A 27,252-nucleotide genomic window follows, 5' to 3' on the forward strand; every position below is an offset into this window, starting at 1 on the left:
CGGGAATTTAGCATTTTTAAAAATCCCACTAGGTGCCTAACTCCCAGTAGGAGTTAAGTCCCTAGGCATTTTTGAAAGCCCCACTGAGTGCCTATCCACATTTTTAGGTCATAGAATCATAGAGTTTAAGACCAGAAGGACCACCAGATCATCTAGTCTGACCTCCCTGGCCTAAATACCTTTAAATCTGATCCTATGTCTACACTGCAGTTCAACACTCATGACTGACTTGAGCTAACAAGACTCGGGCTATGGGACTGTTTAATTGTGGTGTAGATGTTCTGGTTTGGGCTGGAGCCTGGGCTCTGATACCCTCCCACCTCGTGGGGTCTCAGAGCCCAGGCTCCACCCCAAGCCAAAATGTCTGCACTGCAATTAAACAGCCCCGTAGCCTGATCCCCGTTAGCCCAAGTCAGCTGGCATGGGCCAGCCACAGATGCACTGTAGACATACCCTCAGTGACTTTCCCCAGATCACACAGAAATGTCTGTGGTGGATGAGAATCCTATGAGTTTGTGCCCTTGTAGCACAAACAGGATCCTGATCCTGACTGGGGCCCTTGGGTTTTAATGCAATACAAATAATAATACGTCCATATTTATTTCCTTCAGTGTAAACATTTTCTGTAGCTGCTATCAAAAAGTATATACGTGCAGAACAGTAATTACTAGACAAAGTTCTGAACTCCAAATATCTCATAAACAGATCTTTCCTCCAAAAACTCATGTGAAAAAGCAGAAACAAAATAGAAACAAAATGCTGGTCTCTGTTTCTTTCTTTAGATGTTCCTCTGACCTAGCAATATCACTTCTTTTTTGTCTGGATTCAGTCTGAGTTGGCATACTCCTATCAAGGTTCATGCCTCGCTTAGACACCACAGAAGGCCAGAAATAACAGAATCTAGAATGTTCTTTATTTTTTAGAAGTTTTTGTCTGATTTCCACATTTACTTGCACTAATGTCTTTATAATCTTTGCTTTAGTAAAACAAATGAAATACTTTCACGGCTCCGGTTGCAGCTATGTTTGAACCAACTTACCTCAAATCTTTTCCATAATGTACATGCCAGCCTTTCTTTTTCAGGCTTTAGATACATTTTAATGTAACTAGACTAGTTGTCTAATAATATGACATGAAATACTGATGCTCAGCTTATTAGTTAACAGCAAGAGTAAGAACTACCTTTTCTGGCTTCTTTTTGTGCTTAGGTTAAGTACAATCAATAATAAGAATTATGAATCACTGCATTTCAGGTTTCGGTTTGATTGAAAATTATGTCAAATTACACTCTTGGGATGAGATTCTGTCCCGACTGAACTCAATGGGAGTTTTGCCATTGACTTCAGTGGCACCAGGATTTCACCCTAGATCTCAAACATTATCTTGGACCTACTTATAAAGTTAATAGGTGTTTTTTAATTAGTGTTTGTTTTCTTTGTAGATTTTCACAGCATTGCCACCCTTCACTCTGGGAATCTTTGAACGATCATGTACTCAAGACAGCATGCTTAGATTTCCCCAGCTCTACAAAATTACTCAAAATGCAGATGGGTTCAACACGAGGGTAACGGGAAATGTTTTATTTTTTTTTTAATTAAAAGAAAAATACTAGCATTATATTTTTAAGTCTTGTTTTTTTCAGTCTTAAAGGCCTCATTCAGTTTTATGCCAGCATAACTCCCTTGAAATCAGGGTTGTCCTTGCTTCCTAAAATGTTGTGTTCTTTTGAAAATAATTTGCTATTTCTGACTAGAAGAGTACTGACTAGAAGAGAGGCCTGAACTAGAATGATAGTCCTGAAGTCCATCCAAATTTTGGGGACGTTCAGATTAGGGCCCATAACTGAATATGAATTTTGCAACTCATAGCTGACTCTACCTAGCAATATATGGCCTGTCTGCATCTTTCAGAGAAGCTGGATGAGCTGTGCCTGGTTTTTGAGTTTCATACTGAAATGCTGCCATAATCCTACCTACCAGCCTTGCTAAATCTCTTTTTAAAGTTTTTCTTAAGTTAGGATGATTTTATTCTTCCTGTCATTGCAGAGGGTTAAGAATTTTGCAGATAAAGTTACACTCTTGTATTTTCTTTTAATATTTTGGAGAATATCCTACGCTTTCTGTTTCATTGTTTCACTGACCTCTTTGTGCTAAGAAATTTCACCATTTGATGTTCTGGGTTTTTTTAATGAGTAATTAAATATACTCTTGAAACAAAGCAAGGTCCTAGGTTTGTTTTGTCAGAGGGATTCTAAGATTTCAAAGAACAAAATTGCAGAATATGCAAACCTCTGACATATGAGAAACATAAGACTTTTAAATGGGACATTGTGGGGTACAAAAAGTACGTTTCTCCATTAAAAGAAAATAAAGTAACTGTTTCATTGCATTAATAGTCCTGTCTATCATCATGATAATTTGAGCGATTAAGCAAAGGTGAATCCACCTGCTCATATTCTGATGAAGATTTTTGGGGGTAGTATCTTTGCCCTAGTATAATCTGACATACTGTATTTAAAAAATCCTTCAATTGAAGCAGAGTTGTCTGGTGGTAGCACAGAAATTACGTAAAAAGTGGATGAGGAAATATATTTCTGAAAAGTTCAAGTACTGCAGTTTAGGAGAAACATTACACTCTGCCAGTAAATTTCACAATGAAGCATTTGTTGGGAGTTAGAGAGAGATCAAGATTTTTGGCGGACTCCTGACTTGCTTGGTTTGTTTTCCCTCAGGTTTTCTGGGGTCACTGCATCAACGCCTTGATCCACTCCATCATTCTTTTCTGGTTTCCACTGAAAGTGCTGGAACATGGTAACTGCTTCATTATTTCAAATGTCAGCAAGTAGCATTCAGTCTTCCCAGTGCCAGTGTGTTTGCAGAGCTGGAGGTCACAACTGGTTCTAAGAAAACTAATGATGATAGACAGTCGGACCGGTTATAGCTTCTAGCCTTGACCATTTATCAACGCTGACCTTTGGAAGCCACTCTTCTTGCATTTGACATGGATATCTTCCATATAGTGACTTCCATACGTAATTTTTAGTAAGCTTCTTTCAGTCACACACTTATGTCTTCTGAAGGTTCTGAAATAAAACATGGGTTCAGGCACACACACAAAATCTTCAGTTTTCTTTCCTTTTCACATATTTTCATTCCTCATGTCACATACTTGTACAGTGTTCATATAGTGAGTTTTATATCTTTACAATACGGAAACCTTTTGCTTTATATTTGTTGGGCCTTTTAAATTCTACAATAGACTCTTCCCAAATTGCCTACAAAATGCAAGGTAATTCCAAGAGTGACCCAACCAACTCCCACTGAAGTCAATGGAAGGGCTTCTGTTCACTTAAGTGGAAGCTGGATCAGGTTCAGAGTTAGAAAAATTAGGAAAACAGAATTTGCCCTATTAAATGAGACAGTGACATCCTCAAGTCTGGTATCCTGCAGCTGCCAATGGCAATTGCTTGGTACTTTACAGAAAGACAAGAAATCCCACCCTGTACCCAGCCAGAATGTACATAGCATTACTCCTGGGGGAATTCTGCGCCACTGCGCATGCACAGAATTTATGTCCCCCATAGATTTCTTTTCTTCCCCGCAGAAAAATGACTTTCTGACAGGGAAGCAAAAGGAAGCCACAAGAGTGGTCAGATGACCCTCCCCTGCAGTATGTTTCCGGTGCCCAGGGCAGCCGGCAGAGAGGTAAGTCACTGTGGGGCAGGGGACGGGACTGGAGAAGACCTGGCTGGTGGCTCCTACCCTGCGCTGGGTTCAGCAGCTAGTCCCAGCTGGGCTGGTGAGGACAGGACTTCCTCTCCCCCTGCACAGCATCCGGGGCCATGTCAGACCCACCCCCAGATTTCTCCCCCGGCTGTAGGAAGCTCTGCAAACTCCTCCCCTGCTTCCTGCACCCATTGCTCCTCAGCTGCAGGGGGAGGGATCACTGTACAGTGAATTGATACCCCATCCGCCCAATCCCTATGCATCCAGACCCCCTCATACCCAGACCCTCCCACCGAGCCTTATCCCCTCCCCCACACACACCCAGAACCCCCGCGATGAGCCCCACTCCCCCTGCACCTGGACCACCCCGACAAGCCACCCGCACCCGGATCGCCACCCTACCGAGCCCCAACCAGTTTCACATGGATCCCCACTCCACTGAGCTCCACTTCACCAGCAACTGGAACCCCCCACTGAGCACCCCAGATCCCCCTGCTGAGCTCTATCCTCCCCACATCCAGACTCCCCCTCCCCGCTGAGCCCCAACCACCTTCACCTGGACCCTCCTTCAGAGTCCCATTACCATGGCACCCAGAACCCCACAACAAGCCCCTGTGCATCCAAATCCCCCCTGCACTCAGATCCCCTACTGAGATTGCATCCAGATTGCCCCACACAGAGCCCTCTCAACTCACACCTGGATCCCCCCACACTAAGCCCCTCCACACTTGGATCCTGCATTGCTGAGCCTGCCTGCCCACACCTGGTGCACCAGGCACGGAGGGGCAGGGCCCTAGGGTGTTTCTGGGGCAGGCCCAGTCTTTGCGCTGTGTCAGGGTTGGATGCAGCCTCACCGCTGAGTCCGTGTCCTGGGGGGTGGGAGTGATCTCCCACCTCTATGCAGCCAGTGACCTAAGCTCCCCAATGCCATGCTGGAGCCTCCACATTTATTTGACAAATAAATTTTGCAGAATTTTGCAATATTGTGCACAGAATTTTTAATTTTTTGGCACAGAATGCCCTCAGGAGTATACATGCACAAGACAAACTCTTACAGTCTACTTATTACCTGACTCAAGAAATAGGATTACTCATATCTTATCATGCATAACAACCAGTACTATTATTGGGTTAAAATAAACAGCTCCTCTCTAAATTCTGTTTTAGGTTGATCTGTCCAGAAGTTACAATTAAGAAACTTTTGTTTGTTTATATTTTTTTCCTTAACTTCTTGATCTGTCCCTAACTATTATCTTAAATACAAATATTCTCTTGAAGTGCCCTTTTAGGTGTCAACAAATGAAATAGATTATGATGCTCATTCTTCTCCAATATTAATAATTTAATTTCTGAAAAATTATGCTAAATTATGCTCCAAAGAGGGGCGAATATAAAGTTTTCAACTTTCTTTATGTTGGAGTAAAAAGTGTTTTTAAAGCTTCAGACAAAAATGTTTCATTCACACTGGGATGTTCTTTACCCACTTGAGTTCCTTAGGATAAAGGCTGCATATATTCAGTGAATGCATATCCCTAAAGATAGATGTTTTCTGCACATCTTCAGATTCTTTCTTATTAACAGAAAGGACTTTCTTTGCAGGGCCACTGACTTCCCAAAGAATGAGGTCATGGAATGCAGTATAATGTTAGAATATTTTAAAAAATCTAGTAATTACATTGAAAAGTACTTAGATATCTGAACTTAAGTGTTTCCCATGACACTGTACTATAAGTACAGAGTAACTAGGCCAGATTACATTGGATCCATGACAACCAATATGGCCACACATAGACAAATTTCACTACAAACCTAAGCAGCAGACACTAAAGTAAGCCTCTCTTGGCATTGTTAAGATGCACTGGAGATAATAGAAGAGATAAGGTGATTACAGATTTCTATGACAAGAAACCAAACAAGCTCCCATCCATACTGGCTAGGAAGCAGTTTTAAATCACACCACACTTTCAGTAAATACCTTTTATCTCTCTCAGCAGCCAGGGATGCCAAACGGCAAGGCCTAGACTAAAGGATTCCGAGGGGGAAAAGTAAGTTACAGTTCTGACCCCCATCATTTGTCCAGTACCTTCACCTTGATCACCTTAATCAATTGGTCCTTCAGCCCTCGTATAGATTGTGCTGATCACAACACATCTTCCATTCTTCTCGTATCTTGGCCTTCCTTTTCCATGTGCAGCCATGTCTTTTCACAATAAAATCTTCCCATCTCTCTGGAGGTCGGTCAAGTGGTCATTTTAGTTGCCAAGTGGTACCCACGGGAACAGCTGCAGTCCATCGATTGTCAGTGAGCTTCGCTATATGCCCGGCCCATCGCATTTTACTATGCCTGCTCTCAACAACAATGTCCTACACTCCACATTGCTGTCTGATCACTTCATTGGGAACTCGGTCACAGATTGAAATTCCCAGAATTCTTCTTTGCATCGCCCTCTCCGTGACAGACAGTTGCTGCTCCTCTGTCTTCGTCAGTACCCATGTTTCGCTGCTGTACAACATTGCTGGCAGTACTGTTGAGTTGAAGAGGTTGGCACGTGTTGCCTTGTTGATTTTTCCTTGGAGGACATCCTTGATAGAATTGAATGTGCACCAACCTGCTTTCTTTCTTTGCGAGAGTTCACCTTCCTGATCGTGCCGCATGTTAATTTCTTGGCCTAAATAGACTTATTGCTCAACTTCTTCTATTTGTTCTCCCTTGCTTGTTATTTGGGCCTTTGGTAAGGTGTCAGACCACATAAATTTCGTTTTGGAGCAGTTAATTTTCAGTCTGACTTGGCTGCTTTTTGGGTTGAGTTCTCGTGGCATTTTCTGTAGTTTGATAGCATTTTCGGCGATCAGCACAATATCATCCGTGAATCTGAGATGGTTTAACTGCTCTCCGTTGATGTTGATTCCACCCTTCCAATTTATCTGCCTCATTACCATTCTGAGGCAGGCTGTGAAGAGTTTCGGTGAAACTGTCTCCTTGTTTCACACCTTTCTTAACTGGGATGCAAAGGGGAGTATCAAACAAGGTTATATCTGTTGTGCAGTCAGAATTTGCTTCCTTTAATAGTTTGATATCGTTTGTGTCGATGTGCTTTCAACATTGCATTGATCTCTATACTGTCGAACGCTTTTTCATAGTCGATGAAGGCAATACATAAAGGGAATTTGTATTCCCGTGAGAGTTCCAATAGCTGGTTTATAGTGAAAATATGGTCCATTGTACTGAAATTCCTTCAAAAGCCTGCCTGCTCTCTTGGCTGCTGCTTGTCCAGACTCTGTGAGAGTCGGTTTGTTATTATTTTGGTGAACAGCTTATAGACATGTGAGAGCAGGCATATTGAACAATAGTTGTTTAGATCTTCACGGTCGCCCTTCTTGTACAGCAGAATGGTGTTGGACTCCTTCCAGCTAGATGGTATCTTCTGCATTTCCAACTAACAGCTAAACCTCTGAGCAAGGGTTTCCCAGAGGTCTTGGCCTCCAGCTCTTATTTCGATTGTCAGTCCATCTTTACCTGGGGCTTTTCCTTCCTTCATTTTGTGAACTGCATGTTGAACTTCTCTGACAAGGACTGGGAGTACATGCTCATTGGTCTGTTGAAGTGTTGGTTACTGGGACATTTATCTGAGACGTGAACAGTTCGGTATAGAAATCTTTGCAGACCACTTCCATCCCTGTTCTGTCAATTACTGGTTTTCTGTCCCTGTTCTTCAACACCATTATTGTTGACCTGTACAGTGTCAATTCCCTTTTGCATTTTTTGAGGCTTCTGTGATCTTCAGCCATCTTTAAGAGCCTTTCATTTTGGTACTTCTCGAAGTCCTCCTTTAGTCTTCTTCTTATCAACTTGCAGAGGAGGGAGTAATCAAGTTTGTCACCATCATTTTGCTTCATATTCCTCTGCTTCTCTAGCAAGTTCCGTGTTTCCTCTGAGATTCTTCCCTTCGCTCTTTTCAGTCTTTCTTTCTTGGCTAATTTCACGCATTGCCTCAACTTATCAGTGAAGTTTTTATAATCCTCATCACCATTATCTATAAGACTCCAGTCTTCTTTAGAAATGTTCGCTTTCAAGATTGCCTTGTCAAATATTTTTGGCCGCTGTCTCTGATTTGCCATCTGTAGTGCTTTCTTCTCCACCTTTTCGTTGAAGTTGAGCCGTGCTCTGAGCAAGTGATGGTCACTACCGGTGTTAAATGATGGCACTTCTGAGATGTCTTGTATAATGTGCCACTTATTGATCAGAATATAATCAATCTTGTTCTTGTTCTTCGCATTGGGCACGATTCATGTCCACCTCCTCTTGGCCTTCTTCTAGGTGTTACCAATGAACATTTCTTTAGTCTCCGCCAGAGTTGCCAGTCGCTCTTCTCGTGGATTCTGTTCATCAGTGCCATACCTTCCAATTAATTTTTCACCTTCTTTCCCTCTTCCAGCTTTGGCACTGAAATCTCCCTTCGCAATCGTATATGTGGATTTTTGAGCGAGGGTTTCCTCGAGCTCCTGGTAGAATTCTTCCACATCGGCATCTTCGCTTGTGCTTGTGGGAGCATAATTCTGAATAATCTTGAGGTTGCTGTTCTTGTTCACTCCAATGAAGTGATGACTTGAACTTGCTGGAGATGATTTTTGAAGACCATTCCTTGTTGGTGATGAAGCCGATTCCTCCAACGGTTCTTGCGCCTTCTCCTTTTCCCAACTTGATGGTACTTTTTTCTCTCCACTTCAATTCCATCTCCTTTCTTCATTGTGTTTCGCAGAGACCAAGGTTTCCTCAGGCTGTCCTTGCCTTCTCCTCCATTAGATGGTTGATCGAATTGCCTCTCATCAGTGTCCTGCAGTTATAGGTGCACACTGAAAGGGCAGTCCTTTTTCTGGCTCCTGAGATTCTTAACAGCCTCTCATCGACTGAACTCCTGACTACTGTCATAGAACGGATCAAGGCGCACACGGGGAGCTGGGACCCATTTATTCATGTTGTTTTAGCCATTTCTTCATCCACCCACAGGCTATGCTGTCAGTGGCGAGTTTACCTCCTCAACTTAGCTAGCACCCAACCTCAAGAAGGAGGACAGATGTCCTCTCCCTGGGTTGGTAGTCTGACACCTTAATAGCATGGTTGAACCTACTGAAGAATACACTTCGCTATCCTCTCTGTCAGACAAGCCAGGGTCACTGCTGCGCCACTTTGAGGCATTAAGGTAGGATTTTGCAGCAGTGTCCAGTACCACTTCAATGTAATTATTGAGCAGCAAATCCAAACTGGATGGTCAGTGTAACTACACTGGTTGGACAGTAGGTGATTGCAAATGTACTTTTACCTACAAAAATCTAAGTTCAAATGCTGTTTAGTTCACAGATGAAAACAGGCCTTCGCCTTTAATGAACATTTCTCCGCCTAACTACAATTTGGAATAATTAAAGTAGGCATGATTGGCAGCTCCTACTCAGGAGAGGGTTAAGGTTTGAAAATTGAAGGTATTGACGAGCAGGACAGAGCTGTATCAGCAGAACTCTGTCGGGAAGCTGAAAAAAGCTGCTGCTTCTGCTTGAATGAAGATCCATGATCAATGTAAGACTACAAGCCATATCAGTAAATGATCCCAGTTTGCTAATATGAAGTCCAGTCCTGCACATAAATTCAAAAAGTGAAACCACTCAAGGTCATAAGCACTATGCCAAGTCTGTTCCAACTCCAGTCTTGTATACTTCTCTAGCAGACATCTTGAAACCTATGAAAACATAAATGGTGTTCATGCTTGGGTAATGCTTGAAGGTTCCAATAATTATGAGTCCATTTGGCATTCATGTGGCTGTCATGTGTTCTTTCATAGACCTCTATTTTAAGTTGGCAAGTGCTAAGAATGACTAAATGGACACTTGAAGTATTGCTAAGCTTGGCACTTTCAGATGATAGATCAACCTGTACTCACACCCTTCTGCACGCTTTCTGCCAGGAGAAAGGGTGTCTAAGACTGAATGCCAGTCAGTTGATACATTAACACCCATTAAGATGTTTTAGTGTTACATGTATCCACTAGCAACCTCATTTGGCTACAAATCACTACAAATCATTTTATGTTTAAAAACTATTTACTTTGAAGGAATATCAAATTTAAAAAAATATTAGAGGTGTCAATATGCAGCACAGAGTGACACAGAAAATTCCTTAGCTCTTCTAGACAATTTGTTTGTTAGTGCCTGGCAAACATTCATTCTCTCACTAAAATAGTTTTTAACAACTAAGGTTGTTACTGTGCTATTTCTGAGCATATAAAGTGCTATTTCTGAGCATATAAACACAACACTGCATTACCAATTTCTAACATATTGCTTTTTTAAAGTGCTTTGAGAAGCATAGAGTATGAAAGGCACTCTACAAAGACAAATTCGGGAGAGATTTTTTCAAGCACGTTATTGAAAATCTTTGTCTTTGAAATTCTCCCCTTTTATTCCATTCTATTGATACACTGATTATCAAATATGTGATAAGCTTTGTTATCTCTCTTTCAGATGCAGTGTTCACAAATGGCCAAGGACCAGACTATTTATTTGTTGGAAACATCGTTTATACAGTAAGTTCTTAGCATTTATATCTTAGCAATTTTGCTGAATAGTAGAGTTGCTTCCAATCAGACACTGGTATACATCAGTAGGTGTATGAGTGAGATTAGAATTACACCGTGTGTGTGTGTGTGTGTGTGTGTGTGTGTGTGTGTGTGTGTGTGTGTGTGTGTATATAAATGTTTTGTCTTTTCTTTTTCATTCCCTCTTTCAGAAATTTACTGAACAATATTGTGTAAAAATTATGCTTTTAGTTCTGTTAGGTGCCCAGAGGCCTTTGGGGATGGACAGCATATAAATAAAAGTATTGTTATTTTTAGAAGGGGGAAAGTTAAACAGCTAGGTGTGGGATATATATGCTGAATATAATATATTTCCTCCGTTTCTTTCTTTCCACAGTATGTTGTGGTTACTGTTTGTTTGAAAGCTGGTTTAGAAACCACAGCATGGACTAAAGTAAGTGGTCCTCAATCTTTTTTGGTATCTTTCTTGCCCACATCTCTCTTCATATTTTATGTTTTATATTTTAATATAGAAATTTACAATTTTTTGTATTTAGGTTTGAAGTGGAGGTAGTGTAGTTGTATTTTCATCTGGGTTACAATTATCTCTCATCTGGAGTTACATCACTGTTTTCCTTGCTTTTCACTTCATAGAGTATGTTTGTATTAGGGGATAACTGCAGATGATAGAGCATAATTAGGGCCCTACCAAATTCATGGCTGTGAAAAACGTGTCACAGTCCGTGAAATCTGGTCTCCCCCCATGAAATCTGTATAGTAGATTTCATGGGGGAGACCAGCGTTTCTCAAATTGGGGGTCCACCCAAAAGGGAGTTGCAGGGGGGTCACAAGGTTATTTTAGGGGGGGGTCGCGGTATTGCCACCCTTACGTCTGCACTGCCTTCAGGGCTTGACAGCCGGAGAGCGGTGACTGTTGGCCAGGCATCCAGCTCTGAAGGCAGCACCCCGCCAGCAGCAGCACAGAAGTAAGGGTAGCAATACCACAACCCCCCCACCCCCCACAATAACCTTGTGACCCCTCCATAACTCTGTTTTGCGCCAGGACCCCTACAGTTACAGCACCATGAAATTTCAGATTTAAATAGCTGAAATCATGAAATTTACTATACCAGACCCCCGCTAGAATGTGGGGTTTTGGATCCATGCGCGGTCCCGCGTTAACGCAGGGACCTCGTTATAGTGGGGACCGCGTTACCATGGATTCCAATGAAGGTAATTAAATTTGGGATCCATGCGCAGTCCCACGCTATAACCGAATTCGCGCTATAGAGACACGCGTTCTAGCGAGGGTCTGCTGTATTTCAAAAATCCTATGGCCATGAAATTGACCAAAATGGAGCATGAATTTGGTAGGGCCCTAAGCATAATATAATGACAAGGATGTGGCATCAAAACTTTGAAGTGGGAAAAGAGAAACATTTTTATTAGCCTGGCTCCTGTAAACAGTCTAAATTAATATATTGGGTATGGCCATCATTGGAGTAACTCCATTAAAGTCAGTGAATTTGGCCTGTAATCTACATCTTTTCCATTATCTGATCCACTACATAGCCACTTTGGAAGTAATACATGCAGTACCAAACAAAAGGTGTCCAGCAACCAATAGGTAATTAGGGCTTGACCTCCACTGACTTTAGTTGGCTTTGTGCCAGACCCGTTTTTTGGGCAATTCTTTATTTTTCAAGTACACTGAGTTTTTTATATACTAGTGCTCTCTTTGTGTTTTCAAATATTGTTGCATTTTCTGAACCACAGAATTGATTTGATGTGGGGATAATTGAAAACCGTACATATTCTCTGACCCTCAGATTCATGAGTCATTCACAGCAATGATTGGCTATTACTTGCTGTCCAATAGGTAGGCATACCATTGGTGGCAGAATCTAGGGTAATAGCATCCAAGAAATCCAATGATTTTCTCTCTTGATGCCTCCTTAACAGAATTTTTTCAGAAATATTAACATCTACATTTTCCAAAATGACCAGTGGTTTTTGGGTGCTTCAATTTTTAGGCACCCAATTTGAGACATCTTATAGGAGTTTGAGGTGTCTTAAGTGGGGCATATAAGAATCAAGGCATCCAAAATCACTAATCACTTAAAAATGTAGGCCACGGAGTACTCTGCAGGCTATATAAGAACATAAGAACATAAGAAAGGCCGTACTGGGTCAGACCAAAGGTCCATCTAGCCCAGTATCTGTCTACCGACAGTGGCCAATGCCAGGTGCCCCAGAGGGAGTGAACCTAACAGGCAATGATCAAGTGATCTCTCTCCTGCCATCCATCTCCATCCTCTGACGAACAGAGGCTAGGGACACCATTCTTACCCATCCTGGCTAATAGCCATTTATGGACTTAGCTACCATGAATTTATCCAGTCCCCTTTTAAACATTGTTATAGTCCTAGCCTTCACAACCTCCTCAGGTAAGGAGTTCCACAAGTTGACTGTGAGCTGCGTGAAGAAGAACTTCCTTTTATTTGTTTTAAACCTGCTGCCTATTAATTTCTTTTGGTGACCCCTAGTTCTTGTATTATGGGAATAAGTAAATAACTTTTCCTTATCCACTTTCTCAACATCACTCATGATTTTATATACCTCTATCATGTCCCCCCTTAGTCTTCTCTTTTCCAAACTGAAGAGTCCTAGCCTCTTTAATCTTTCCTCATATGGGACCCTCTCTAAACCCTTAATCATTTTAGTTGCTCTTTTCTGAACCTTTTCTAGTGCTAGAATATCTTTTTTGAGGTGAGGAGACCACATCTGTACACAGTATTCGAGATGTGGGCGAACCATGGATTTATATAAGGGCAATAATATATTCTCAGTCTTATTCTCTATCCCATTTTTAATGATTCCTAACATCCTGTTTGCTTTTTTGACCGCCTCTGCACACTGCGTGGACATCTTTAGAGAACTATCCACGATGACGCCAAGATCTTTTTCCTGACTCGTTGTAGCTAAATTAGCCCCCATCATGTTGTATGTACAGTTGGGGTTATTTTTTCCAATGTGCATTACTTTACATTTATCCACATTAAATTTCATTTGCCATTTTGTTGCCCAATCACTTAGTTTTGTGAGATCTTTTTGAAGTTCTTCACAATCTGCTTTGGTCTTAACTATCTTGAGTAGTTTAGTATCATCTGCAAACTTTGCCACCTCACTGTTTACCCCTTTCTCCAGATCATTTATGAATAAATTGAATAGGATAGGTCCTAGGACTGACCCTTGGGGAACACCACTAGTTACCCCTCTCCATTCTGAGAATTTACCATTAATTCCTACCCTTTGTTCCCTGTCCTTTAACCAGTTCTCAATCCATGAAAGGACCTTCCCTTTTATCCCATGACAGCTTAATTTACGTAAGAGCCTTTGGTGAGGGACCTTGTCAAAGGCTTTCTGGAAATCTAAGTACACTATGTCCACCGGATCCCCCTTGTCCACATGTTTGTTGACCCCTTCAAAGAACTCTAATAGATTAGTAAGACACGATTTCCCTTTACAGAAACCATGTTGACTATTGCTCAAGAGTTTATGTTTTTCTATGTGTCTGACAATTTTGTTCTTTACTATTGTTTCAACTAATTTGCCCGGTACCGACGTTAGACTTACCGGTCTGTAATTGCCGGGATCACCCCTAGAGCCCTTTTTAAATATTGGCGTTACATTAGCTAACTTCCAGTCATTGGGTACCGAAGCCGATTTAAAGGACAGGTTACAAACCTTAGTTAATAGTTCTGCAACTTCACATTTGAGTTCTTTCAGAACTCTTGGGTGAATGCCATCTGGTCCCGGTGACTTGTTAATGTTGAGTTTATCAATTAATTCCAAAACCTCCTCTAGTGATACTTCAATCTGTGACAGTTCCTCAGATTTGTCACCTACAAAAGCCAGCTCAGCATCCAAGCATCATATATGATTCAGCTGCAAATAACTTTCTTTTTGTAACTGTTAACTATACCAAACTCTTTGGAAGAGGGACTATTATGTCTGTAAAGTTCCTCACAAATCATTTATTCTTATTTGCGTAGTAACAATAAAGGTTTAACCCGGTGGTATTACTAGTATAAATGGAGTGAGGTGGTCTAGTGTTCTGAGCACAAGCATGTGATCCAGGGGCTCTTGCGTTCATATCCCATCGGACCCCACTGACTTTCCTTAATGGACTTGGCCAAGTCCTTTAATCTCACTGCCTCCGCTCCTCCAGCTTTAAAATGTAACAATACTTACCTCACAGAGGAGTCGTGAGGATTAGTTAGTTAATGTTTGTACAACATTTTGAAGATGAAAAAGTGGATCATTTTATTTGACTTTATTATTTTGAATGTGGTGCCTCATTCCCTCATCTAAAAAATATAAAAGAACATAAGTGCTATTTTTGTTGCTGTTTGTTCATAGATTTTTTTTAATGTGTAGTTCAGTGCCATTTTAAAATGTAAAACATTTATTAAAAACAAATGAACACCACACACACTCTAAGTGGATGCATCCAAATCTGCTTCCTAGACATATGGGGCCTCTTCAAATCCTGTAACATTCAGAATAATTTGATGTTTCTTATCCCTCTTCCCTGAATAATTATCCCCATGTGACTGAAAAGACACCAATTACTGACCCTGCTGCTTTCTGAATTTAGCCAAAAAGGCACTTATACTGGTCAATAAATCCCTATGTTTTTTGATACTAGAATTTTATTAATAAAATGTCAGCATGTGCAAAAAATCTTCCCTGTCAGCAGGACATGTTTTTTTTTTCTCCTTTCTTTTATATATTAGTCGCATGAGTTTTTCTGATATAAAAATAATGTAAAGAAAAGTTCCTCCTAATTCCTCACTCACTGACTTGGGCCCTGTGGTGATTTGCTTCTCCTTGGGGGCCTTGTGTTGGTAACACTTATTGTTTCAGCTGTGAGTGAATCAATGCATGGAGAACATTCATATTACTTGAAGAGTATTAAATGTATGACTGAGAGCCTCTTCTCCATCATCGAGTGGATTGGTTACATGCAGGTTTATTCTCAAGAGTGAGAGATACACTTGGCCACATGAGAGAATGTGATAGGTATAACTGAAAGCTCTAAATATAGATCTGACACAGATGCACAGCAGATCCTATCCTGACTTATCCAGTAAGCAGGGTGGAGGGAGTGATCTGACCAATGGTCGTTCCATGATGTACAGCTAAAACTTTAGAGTGGCACAGTTCAGAATGACTTACTGCTGTACATAGTTTGTATGTAGCACGGCAACAGGCTCTTCACAACTAACACTTATAGTAGCTCAGCTTCCTGCCTCAGAAGAGCTTACAAATTAATTAAGGTAGCTAGGGTACACAGACCAGCAAGAGAAAACTGGAGACACTATGGGCCTGATCTTCCTTTGACTTACATTGATTTAATACCTTCAACGGTTACTTCTGGTTTATCAGAATAATCAGCCAGTTCATTTTAGTGTGAAATCAACAATGCGAGACAACCCAAATTAAGTGTTTAAGGAGGAATTTCAAGCAGGAGAGGGAGGGCACATGGCATACAGGAAGTAGGAGGCTGTTCCAAGCCTAGGGATCATGAAAGAAGGCACATGGCTGAAAGCTGGAAAAGGACTCGTATGAGGTGTTGGGAGAAGCCATTAACGTGACCATAAGAAGAAAGATGGGGAGGACACGAGAGAAGAGATGTCAGTAGGGGCAGCATCAGAGCATGATGAAAGTGAGGCTGAAGAGCTTAAAGCTGTTGTAGAATTAGAGAAGCATCTAGTGAAGGGTTTGCAGAGAGGGGCAATGTGGTGGGAGCAAGGGGAGAGGAAGATGCGCTTTCACCCTCATTCTCCATAAATACACCTGTTAAAAAGCAAAAAAAGCCCTTATAGATCTTCCTCCGCTTATTTTTGTCACTTTTAATCTTAGTGACTCTAACAACTTGTAGCAAAAGCTTCAACCTGAACAGTGCTGAGTCTGGTGGCTTATTGCTTGAAATTGCTGCAGCTCAGAGGGAGCAATAATCTGCTCTGAAAATGATTTTTTGCAGGGTTTTTTCTCATGTAATTCTATTTTTTCTTTAAATATGAATTCCTGCAGCAGCTCCACAAGAGCTGAATGCTGGGAGGTGTTCAGCGCCCTCAGCTACCACAGAAGTCTCTGATTCAGGAGAGCACTTAAGTATGTGCTTAAGCCCATCCCTATTTAGGAAAGGACCTAAGCACGTGTTTTAAGTGCTTTTCTCAATCAGAACTAAAGTCAGTGGGAGATGATGACACTAACACCTTGTGAGATTGAGCCCATAGTGAGCACAGAAACAAGCTGCCCCTGTATTATTTACATTCATTTAAAATAAAATAAACATTAAAAACTGTAAGAAAAACTTTTAAAATAGTAACTAAAATGAGTTGTTTTTTACAAGCAGCCTGTTCAGGAGGCAGTATGTCTAAGCAAATAAATCATTCCAGCTTTCTGCCTCATATTTTGCCATCTATAAAATTAAGGCACTAATATTTCCAGATCACCCCATCAGGCTGTTTTGAGGATTAATAAGTTCATTTTATAAAGCAACTTTAACACACTTAACTATGTAAATGCTAAGTGTTGTTAGTAGTAAGATTATTACTATTAAAATTATTTCTTTAAAAATTCTGGTCTGGTATGTATTCTAAATATTTTTTACTTATTTTTTTAACCACCTACAAGCTGTCAAAATACATATGCATGAGAATGCAAACTGGTACAATAGGACCTTGTTAAATGACCTGATGGTCCATCATATTTTTCTCCAGAAAGGTCATCAGCATTCACCTTTCAGAATGTGGATTAGTAAGATTCTCTCAACACATAATCAGAAAGTTCAATATATGTCTGTGATCAGCATTTAAAATATGTATTTATTATTAAGAACTATACCCTGCATCTGTCGTGCTTTTCATCCAGGATCTCAAAGCACTTTACTAGCATTAATTAAGCCTTACAGTACCCATGCAAAGCAGGTATTATTTTACTTGTTTGACAGATGAGTAAATTGCAGCTCTGGACGTTGAAGTGATTTGCCACCTAGAAAAATCAGTGACAGTTTCAGGCACAAAATCTTGGCGTCCTGGCTTATAGTTCCCCTGCTCTATCTGCTGGATAACACTCTCTCCTTTTTTTGAAATGCAATAACACATGACAGTGCATGTGAGCCCAAATAAAATGGCATTCACTTCTTCAATATTAAAGGTAAACTCCGCTTTCCATCTTAAGTCTCTAAAACCCTCCTTTGGCAATAGTGTATATGTACAGTCATTTATGACAACACACTGTTTGTATTAAACTTATGCAGTACATCTCCTTGATCACTTTGGTATTATGTTGCTTCCTTTTCCCTCATCCATTTCTTTTAGTTGTTTAGACTGTAGACTCTTCGGGGCATGGATTGTCTTCCATATCCATAAATCACCTAGCACATATTTAAAAAATAATCAGTACATAATAGTGATTATTCTTGTAGTCGTTGTGTATAACACACTATTAGCTTCTTCCAGTAATGGCTATGTTAGTGTTGCACGTGGCTTATATGCATACATGCAATGGCATAATAGGACTTTTGTGGGTGTGATCTCTAACTCATACCTTTGAAAACGTCCACGTTGGTGCATCACGTAACCCAGTATGAGTAAAATGGGAACCAGGAGTCAGAGGGCACCTCAGAGTTCTAAGGAAAATCTGATGAGTTTCTGAGGCTACAAGTAAGATAGACTAGCTGAAAAGGTTGTCTGTGTCATGGAGAAAAGATTAAAGAGGGGAGCTGTCTGTGCTGTTTAAACCAGTCTGTGCCACTGGCCTAAAACCAACTGCAGTAGACAGCTGTGAGTTGAGACTGACAGAGATCTGGACAGAAAAAGATTCCTAGGAGAAAAATAATAATGTGGGCATTATTAAGTGGAAAGAGAGCTGTACTGTGTTCTCTTTTGTCACCTCTACAGTTTAGCCACCTGGCCGTTTGGGGAAGCATGCTGCTCTGGTTGGTGTTCTTCGGAGTCTACTCGGCCATCTGGCCCACCATTCCCATTGCACCAGACATGCTTGGACAGGTTAGTTTTCATGCTTGGATATGGGAAAGATTGGTGAGTGTGCTTTCTGACTGCAGCCCTTTGTCTTCAGTGCCTTGGGAAAGTAATATTACCTGCATTGCTCATACAGCAACAGGATGGTGCCTGTAAAGGAAATGCCTTCAGTGAGTGCACCTAAGCTTTAGTTAAAACCTCCCTGCACCCTGCAAGTGTTAAAGTTTTACCATAGTAATTAAAACCAATTAGCTTGGTTCTCAAAGTTATTCACAGTGTAAGTCACTGTATGTGCTGTAGATAGTCTATGGCGTTTTCCCATTGATTTGGGTGGGAATGGACCTAGGCTCTTCATTAATAATGGCTTTGGGAGATTTTCTTGGTAACAAAGGTTTGACAAAATGCCAGACAAAAATTTGATATTTTAAAACTTTGGGTTGTGTATTTCCTCTGTTCGTATACTCAGTTTTCTACTACTCCTTTCTCCTAACTTGTTAAAAGAAAACAGAGAATGTACCTGAAAACAACTTATGGGATGGTCAGAAATAGAAGGGAAGCTTATACGTTATAGGTCCCCTGACAATGTTAGTGGAGTTCTGGATTTGTTCCTTCATTGTCAGTTGTTGCAGGTGGTGAAATTCACCCTGTCATTATTTCAACCAGTGGTGAACAGAGAGAATAATGAGCCTGTCAAAACTCCTTCAATGAGAGTATTTCGAATAGGAGAGTCCTCGGAAATGAGGGGCTAGCAAATATACCATAAAATACTACTCCAAGCAAACTCCAATGTTGTCGCAGTAAGTTACTGGAAAAGATACTCTTACAGCAAGTTTGGAGTTACCTTTAAAGATGCTTTTGTTTATAGAGAAGAGGAAAAGGCAAAATGAGAATGGTTATAATAGTGGACCTAAGCAAATTAATTTTTATACATTGTCATCTTTGCACATTAGAAACACAAAGCATCTGTGAACTTAATTAATTATTTATAAGGTTACTTTTCACATAATTTCATATAGTGGTTGGCATCCTTTCGTCTGCGAGAGACAGTGGGAATTGCAACCTATGATGTAGTAATTCTGGCATCATTCTGCTTCAGCATGGTTCTGGTCTAATAAATATTTCATTAGATTGTGGTACAATGCAGAGGATAATGGAGATTTTAGTAGATTATCATGGACAGCTTTCTAAAGCAAGGAGAGAGAATGACAGCTGACAGGATGGGATCAGCCATCATATGACTGGCAGAGACAAACACCAAATTCCTTTGATAGTATTTCATAATGTCCTCAGTGTGTTTCAGAGTGCACATTTGCATCAGCAACTCTAATTCACATTTCCATAAATTAGGCTGAAATTTGATTAAGTCTCATACCCAACCATGAATCGGTTTTGCAATCTATAACAGCAGACTCTTAATGTCGCTATTAATGTATCAGCATGTTTAATGCACAAGTGTCAAGGTAAACTAGTCCCACATATTAGAAGGTTCAGACTATAAAGTTCAGTTCCAGAATGCAGTGTTTTTTAGAACTTTTTTTTATTGCAATAACCCCCCCCCCCCCAAAAAAAAAAAAAGCACCATGACTGGAGTGGATGTTAACCACAATGTAACCCACAGGTCCCAGAGCAAAGTAACTGATGTTAAATAGCATTTTATTTTTGCTTAAATACTTTCTAGAAAATGTTTTTCTACTTAAGCCATGTTATTTTATACTCTTTGGTTTTCCAGAACAAACGATGTCTTGAGATATGACATTAATATCTTGCTGAGGGTAAAACAATACTTATTCTTGTGGAGAACACAACATTTACGTTCTGAGTGATTGAGTGAGATCATTTATGTAGTCCAATACTTGCATAGCTGTTCCTGGATCAGTAATCACTATTGAAGACATTATGGAGTTGTTCATCATCTTAGCAAAAGTACAAGAGCCTTTGGGGGAAAGGGAGTCTTATGTAATATAATATATGGTTTCAGCATAAACATTAGTTTAAACAGTACCACTGTGTTGTAGTGTTATATTTTTGCTCCCTAGTTTGTATGCTTTGAGGGGAGGAGAGGGGGAAAAAGAGAAGTTTTTTACCTCTTGAAAATGATGGAAGATCCCTAAGATGGAGGAAGCTTCTGTAGAACTTCCATTAACTTGCACAGAGGCTCTCGAGAAATAATTTGCTGCACAATACCAAACCATGGTCAAATGAGCGGGGACCATACTAGGCTACGGTCTGTAAAATGAATTGCCTCTCTTCTTCCAGGCTATTTAAAATATTCCTTTATTCCATCTCTTTTCCTTTTTGCAATTGTAAGTAATCAAGATTTGTTAAAAGCAAAGTGGGGACAGTGAAGAGTTTATAGTTTGTTTTTAAATCTCTCTTTCATTAGAGTGTTTCTAGTTGTTTAAATATGGACAGCTATTTAATAATAAATTAATTAAATTAATTTTCAAAATGTATTAAACACTTCTACTACACAAAATACTATAGCACTTAAAAGCAACCTAGTTCCTTATGACTATAATGCTTAGTTAGTGTCTATAACAACCAGCACATCCCATCATGAGTCAAAAATATGACGTGTAAAGCATTTTATTCCATCTATTCACCAAATGTCTGCATGGAGAGTCTCAGATATTTAAGCGTCTGAAAAGATGTATTGTTTCTGCTGGGGTTTATTAAACTATTGAGTGAGTATTTCTTTCTCTTGTACATTACGTTTGGAGCATTCGTACATGGGGAAAAAATGCAGGTTTTTCCTTCAGGGCAAAAGGGAAGTAACTACTGAATTAAAGAGTTATTCTCTACTGTCAGAGACAACATATTTCTTTTGTTTCACTTAATGCATTTCATAATACAACAAATGAAACATAGTGCTAATAAGACAAAGCAGTGATAAAATCCCAGTGTAACCTAATGGAAATTTTACAATAATAAAAGAGATTTGACACACTGGAAATTAAGTAGAAAAACTTTGGTAGCTTTTTGGTGGTCTTTTTTTAAACCCATGCATTCGTTCCCTAACAGTACTAGAAGTAGGAGTTGAAGTCTACACCTCCAGAAGACTTTAAAATTATCTATGACAGGGGTGTCCTCAGCCTGGTCCCCTTGGTTTCTTGAGCCTCTTTGGGTGTTTTGTTTGGTTGTTTTTCGCATAGGAGGTAGTATTGAGGAAAGAAAGGAATCTACAATCCTTTCCTCTGCATGGTCTGAGTTGTGCACATGTGCCAGTTTGGACTAGCTCTTTTTTGAATGAAAATTTCTGCAAACAGAGCATACTGCACACACTGGGCACCAGTCTGATCCCTTCTCCCTGTTAGTATGTGGAACTCATTACCTCAAGATATTATTGAACCCAGTAGCTTTGTACATCAATATATAACTATGTATATTATAAGGTACATAATATGGACGAGATGGTGCAATTAGGAAATGTCTGTTACTGCTACCCCAGTGAGAGGCTGCTTGTCTTCTAATGAACTCCTTTTTGAGCTGCAGCTAATTACCCTCTGTGTGGCCCGCCAGCTCTGTTGGTCAGAGCATCAGGGTGCAGGGCCATAGTTTTGCCTATTTCCTACCCCTTTTGGGGTGCATGGTACTGTAAAAGGAATAGGGAGGGGCTACAATTCTGCCTGTCCCTTACCTGGGCCACATAAATGGGGTTTCTGGGGTCAGGGGACTGTTTTTGTCCTCCTCTCCTCATTGAGTGCCAGACACAAAGTCAAGGCAGGCTTTAGCCCTATCTAAATTAGAATAACATATGTGGTTGCACTCACTAGAATAAAAATATATTGAGCCTCAGGTCTTAATCTGAATACCAGCTGGGCTCAAGAAGATTCCCCCTACCCTCTCTTCCCATGTTGTTATATTGTATTGTTAAATGCTTTATGGGAGGTTTATGCTTTTCTCTGGAGCATCTGGAATTAGCCATTGGTAGAGACAGGATACCACTGATCTCCTCCAATTTGACAGTTCCTGTCCCCCCCCCCCCCCCCCCCCATATAAGCATCTTATGTTGGTCTTTGCCTCATTAATTTTGTTCCGAAGGCTCAAAGGTGATTTGTATCATACATAAACTTCATTGTCCATTTTTAGTCTTGCTATTTCTTTAAAAAATAAAAATAAAATAAAATAAAAAATTCCTGTGCTGTGGTTAGTCTGACGTGTTAGGCATTTAGTGGTGGTGAGGTTTTGTTTTGGGTTTTTTGCTGGGTGACATGTTGTATGCAGTCATGTTCCAGACTTATGATTTAAGTATTGTTTTGGCCACAATATTTTGATTACAGATCAGCATTACTAATGTCTTTCACATTTGAGGCTTTTTGCCCTCCCAGTGGTTGGAAGAGCCAGAGTTGGCACTGTACCTTCAAGGTTTTTTTGTGTAAATCTGCTTCTAGCTTCTAATACTTCTCTTGCCTCTTCTTAGTTTCTTCTTACCTTTTCTTTTGGCAAGATGAGAATCACTGATATCTTAACCAAAATGTTTTTTTTTAAACCATCAGCCCTACATTTGGTTAATGGAAACAGCAAAAGATCAGGGCCACTCCAGTGAACTTTCTGCATGAATTTTGAGAGCTGATTTCTAGCTCTTCCAGCCAATGGCAAGCTTTATTTTCTTTCCTGACGCTGTCTACTTTGCTTTCAGTGGGACACTTCTTGGGCTGAGTTGAGTACGGTCCTAGGTCAAAAATGTCTATCAGATAGCTTCTTGGTTCATATGTAGTGCTTTCAGAAAGAGTTTAAGGATAGTGTCTGATACTGGGTGCTCCATTCACTGCTGGTCTGGCACCTCCTCCTGGCCATTCCGGGGATTAGCTCATCAGGTCAACACCCCTTCCCCCAGTTGCATGTCATCACTCGGTCTGTCTCTCTGGTCTGTAGCCCCTCCTCAGTCCAGGAACCGCAGCCTCCTCTTCATGACTCAGTCCTCTGGCCAGGTCACTTAGCATTTCCCCCTTCCAGACAGTCTTCCTATTCACTGCCTCAGGTGCCACTCTCTCAGTGGCTGGTAGGAGAACCCGCGCCCACCCTCTTCTCTGGGTTCCAGTCCATAGAACCTCAACCCAGCAGTTCTGGACTTTACCCTTCCAGCCTCACTGCTCCTTCCCTGGACTGCTTCCTACTCTTCTAGTACCTTCCTAGAGGAGGGGGTACCAGCTCCAAACCCTCCTCCCTCTTCCCAGGGAGTGACTACCCTTTTCCAGCAGCAGCCCCTGTCTGTTACCAGCATCCTGGCTTTCTAGGCAGTGGTGGATTAGCCACTGGACCAATGGGGCCCATGCCCAGAGATTCCAGCCAATGGAAAAAATCTGCCGTTGGGCAGTGGAAGCCCTGAGCTCCAGCCACTGGGCAGGCGGGGCGGGGGAAGCCCCCACATCCCGACCCCACTCTCCGGCAGCAGCACCAGGCAGGCAAGGCGGGGAAAGCCCCAGCAGTCCCAAACCCCATCCCCAGCAGAATCTGTGGCATGGGGGGGAACCCCCCCAGCGGCCCCTGACTCTGGCAGAAGCCATGGGATGGGAGAAGCTCCTCCCCTCCCCCCCCCCGCGCCCCCAGTGCCGCCTGAGTCTGTCCCAGGAGAAGCTGCGGGGCGGCAGGGGAAGCCCCCGATGCCATTCTCCAACAGAAGTGCTGGGCGGGTGGGTCGGGGGAAGCCCCAGCACCCAGACTCCCGCTGCGGCCCTGGAACTGGAGGAGCTCTCGCTCCCCACTGCGCCCCAGGGCCATGGCGGGGGGACAGAGCTTCTCTGGTCTTGGGGCCACAGTGTGGGGGGGGGGCAGAAAGGAGCAAAAGGGGTTGTAGGGGGAGGAAAAATAGGGGCAGACCCTGGGTGGAACAGGGGTGGGCCCTGGGGAAGGGGCAGAAAGGAGCAAAAGGGGTTGTAGGGGGAGGAAAAATAGGGGCAGACCCTGGGTGGAACAGGGGTGGGCCCTGGGGAAGGGGCAGAAAGGGGTGGGTCTGTGGGCAGGGCTGCAGGCAAAAGGTGTGGAACGGGGCGGGGCCACAGGCAGAAGGAGTGGGGAGGGGCCCCCTACTTGTTCTGGCCCAGGGCCCCAGGCAGCTTCTTTTCCTTTCTTGTTCATGTTCTCTGAGCATGATGTACCTACCCCCAGCTCTTCCGTTAGTCCTCTTAACTTTTGTCCCCCTCAAAAAAACGGTTTGGCTGGCCAGGACTGTAAAGTTTTAGAAGAACCCACTGGTCATGTGACCAGTCCTTTGGCTAAAATCTAGTCCGAGTATACCTCATGGCTACTTGAGGGAGTCTGTATTCATGTTACGGATTGTGAAAAGAGGAGCCCACACAAAAGAGCAGCCCTGTTTTTAGTGCAGCATAATCTGCAATATTTCCATGGTCGTGTTAAATATGCTTCACATTAGTACTCTTTTCATTTTTCACACAACTGTTGACAACATCTACAACTCAGTGTATATTTTCCTATTTTCGTGGGTCTTTTTGCTTTCCTCTCCTCAGTTTTAAATTTTTTTCCAGAGGTTTCTGTTGTTCTTTTGGCATCTCATTTCCACAGAGTTTGGTGCTGGTTAGAAAATTGGCTGTTCTGACTGTGGTTTGTTTGTCTACACTCACTCGCGCATTACATTGTGATGTCAGTGTTTCAATCTGTGGAAACCCTTCATTCAAATGTTAGTCAGAAATCAGACTTCTGCCTGCAGATTGAAGTCCTCATGCCTTCTGATCTTGTTTATTTTTATAATTATGTGAAAGGGTCTCCATTGCACTTGATGTGGTTTTAGAACTTACTCTTTTTCTGGAGCTTTGGCCTGTGCTTTGTACAGATAAATTAAAGTTGGGTAATGAAGTATGCATACCTCTTATACACATCTGTTTAGGAAATGGTTTAGTTATTTTTGTGATCCATGAATGACTTTCATAAGCGAATCTGCCATTGTAGGTCTCTGATGTTGTCATGCTGTAGGATGCGCCAAAAACAAAAAAATAGAGATGAATAAAATGAAACAGAATATCTTTTTTAAAGGGCATATTGTGAATGTAAAATTATCTGAATAAACATGTACACCATGAAGCGGCTTCCTATAAACAAGAACACCTCTCTGCCTACAGGCAGCTTATCAGCAAATCTCTCCTGGGTATGTCTTAAAGTTGTATAATAAATTTGTTGCTCATATGACTTTAATCCTTGTGGAGATCTTAAAACTGTTACATTCATGCAGCTGTACCTAAGGTTGTGTCAGCTTTTCCCATAAGAACTCGTTTTCACAGGTTTAAACCTTGCCTATGAAAAATCACCTTGGACTCAGAATTGGCAATATACAGCCAAATATTAAGCCAGCCTTAACCTAACTTTGAATTTTGCTTCTGCAAATTTTCCTTGCTTGGTTTTTCAAATGCAAAATCAAAGGCTACTTTCTGAAAATGTGGTTCACTTGATCAACTAGGAGAAACTTTTCTTAAAAATAAAATTTGAAAAGGTTCAGCAAGTTAGAAGGTTTGAGGGTATTTGGGTGTTTTATTTTATTATTTTTTTGATAAATGTAAGGTTGCAAATGTTGGTATCATGACAAAGAGGGACCTTAGAAAACGATCATGAAGGGAAGATTTCAGACCAATTATGTAAATCAATAAGTTGCTAGTATACAAGGAATATAGAGAGTCTTTCTCCTATTTTGATGTGTTTAAAGTCATTAGAATATTTGATGGAAATGGCTAATTGGAGCTCTGAAAAATTATATGGAAGAAAAGGAGCTTCCTTGATTGAGTATCCTTACTTTGGGACTTTGTATCTCATTTGCAAGAACTCTAGCTACGGGATTAGCATACTAAACATACAGGCAATTAACAAAATGTAACTTGATTGCAGGTAAATCAGTTTCTAACAGAATCTGGCAGGTCGTGTTCATGGTGCTTTAACCATGGTTTGTAACATTGTTCCAATATGGACTGGTCCTTGTCCACACTGTTTCGTCAAACTACGGTTAGAAATCAGATACCTGTAGCTTAATTTGAAAAGCAGCATATGTAAAGGTCCTTTACACCTATAGATAATTGGCAAAATATCCAGATTTGTTGCCTTGGAAATAGTATATAGCTCTGTTCATGAAAACAGAGAAACCAGCCCTTTCCCTCAGAAATAAACTATAGTCCTGTGGTAATGGGATATACTCAAAAATCATATCATTATTCACAGTTTGGAATATGAGGTTGCTTAAGGTCCTTTATAGATTTCTCCAAATCATTTGTTCTTGTATTTAGAAGTTTCTCTTTGTGGGCAGCAAAGCTTTTTGCATGTTCTTGCGGAGTTGCTTTGAAGGTGTCCTATTAAGTGTTTTCTTAATTCAAACCAACTGACTTTTTAAACTTAGAGAAGTAGCTACTGTATTGTACTGTACTGAAGGCAACGTACATTGACATTAGAAATACATCCTAGAATACTCAAGGAGCTGACTGAGGAGATATCTGAGCCATTAGCGATTATCTTCAAAAAGGCATTGAAGATGGAAGAGATTTCAGAGGACCGGAAGAGGGCAAATATAGTGCCAATCTATAAAAAAGGGAAATAAGGACAACCCAGGGAATTACAGGCCAGTCAATTTAACTCCAGTACCCAGAAAGATAATGAAGCAAATAATTAAGTAATCAATTTGCAAACACCTAGAAGATAATAAGGTGATAAGTAACAGTCAGCATGGATTTGTCAAGAACAAATCGAGTCAAACCAACCTAATAGCTTTCTTTGACAGGGTAACAAGCCTTGTGAATGGGGGGAAATTATAGATGTGGTATATCTTGACTTTAGTAAGGCTTTTGATACTGTCTCGCATGATCTCCTCATAAGCAAATTAGGGAAATACAACCTAGATAGAGCTACTATAAGGTGGGTGCATAACTGGTTGGAAAATCGTTCTCAGAGAGTATTTCAGAGAGTAGTTATTAG

At 41.1% G+C, this 27,252-nt stretch overlaps 1 protein-coding gene across 1 annotated transcript in view; it reads left to right on the forward strand.

Annotated features, from left to right (window-relative positions):
* Positions 1-27,252, forward strand: part of ATP8A2 (ATPase phospholipid transporting 8A2) — a 549,272-nt gene that overhangs the window by 394,472 nt on the left and 127,548 nt on the right. The window contains exons 29-33 of the mRNA XM_065423317.1: positions 1,442-1,564; positions 2,732-2,810; positions 10,239-10,300; positions 10,689-10,745; positions 18,265-18,372. Coding sequence (XP_065279389.1) covers positions 1,442-1,564; positions 2,732-2,810; positions 10,239-10,300; positions 10,689-10,745; positions 18,265-18,372 — 429 coding nt within the window. The remainder of the gene's footprint in view (positions 1-1,441; positions 1,565-2,731; positions 2,811-10,238; positions 10,301-10,688; positions 10,746-18,264; positions 18,373-27,252) is intronic.

Source organism: Emys orbicularis, chromosome 1 (genome assembly GCF_028017835.1).
Source record: "Emys orbicularis isolate rEmyOrb1 chromosome 1, rEmyOrb1.hap1, whole genome shotgun sequence".
Lineage (NCBI taxonomy): Eukaryota > Metazoa > Chordata > Testudines > Emydidae > Emys > Emys orbicularis.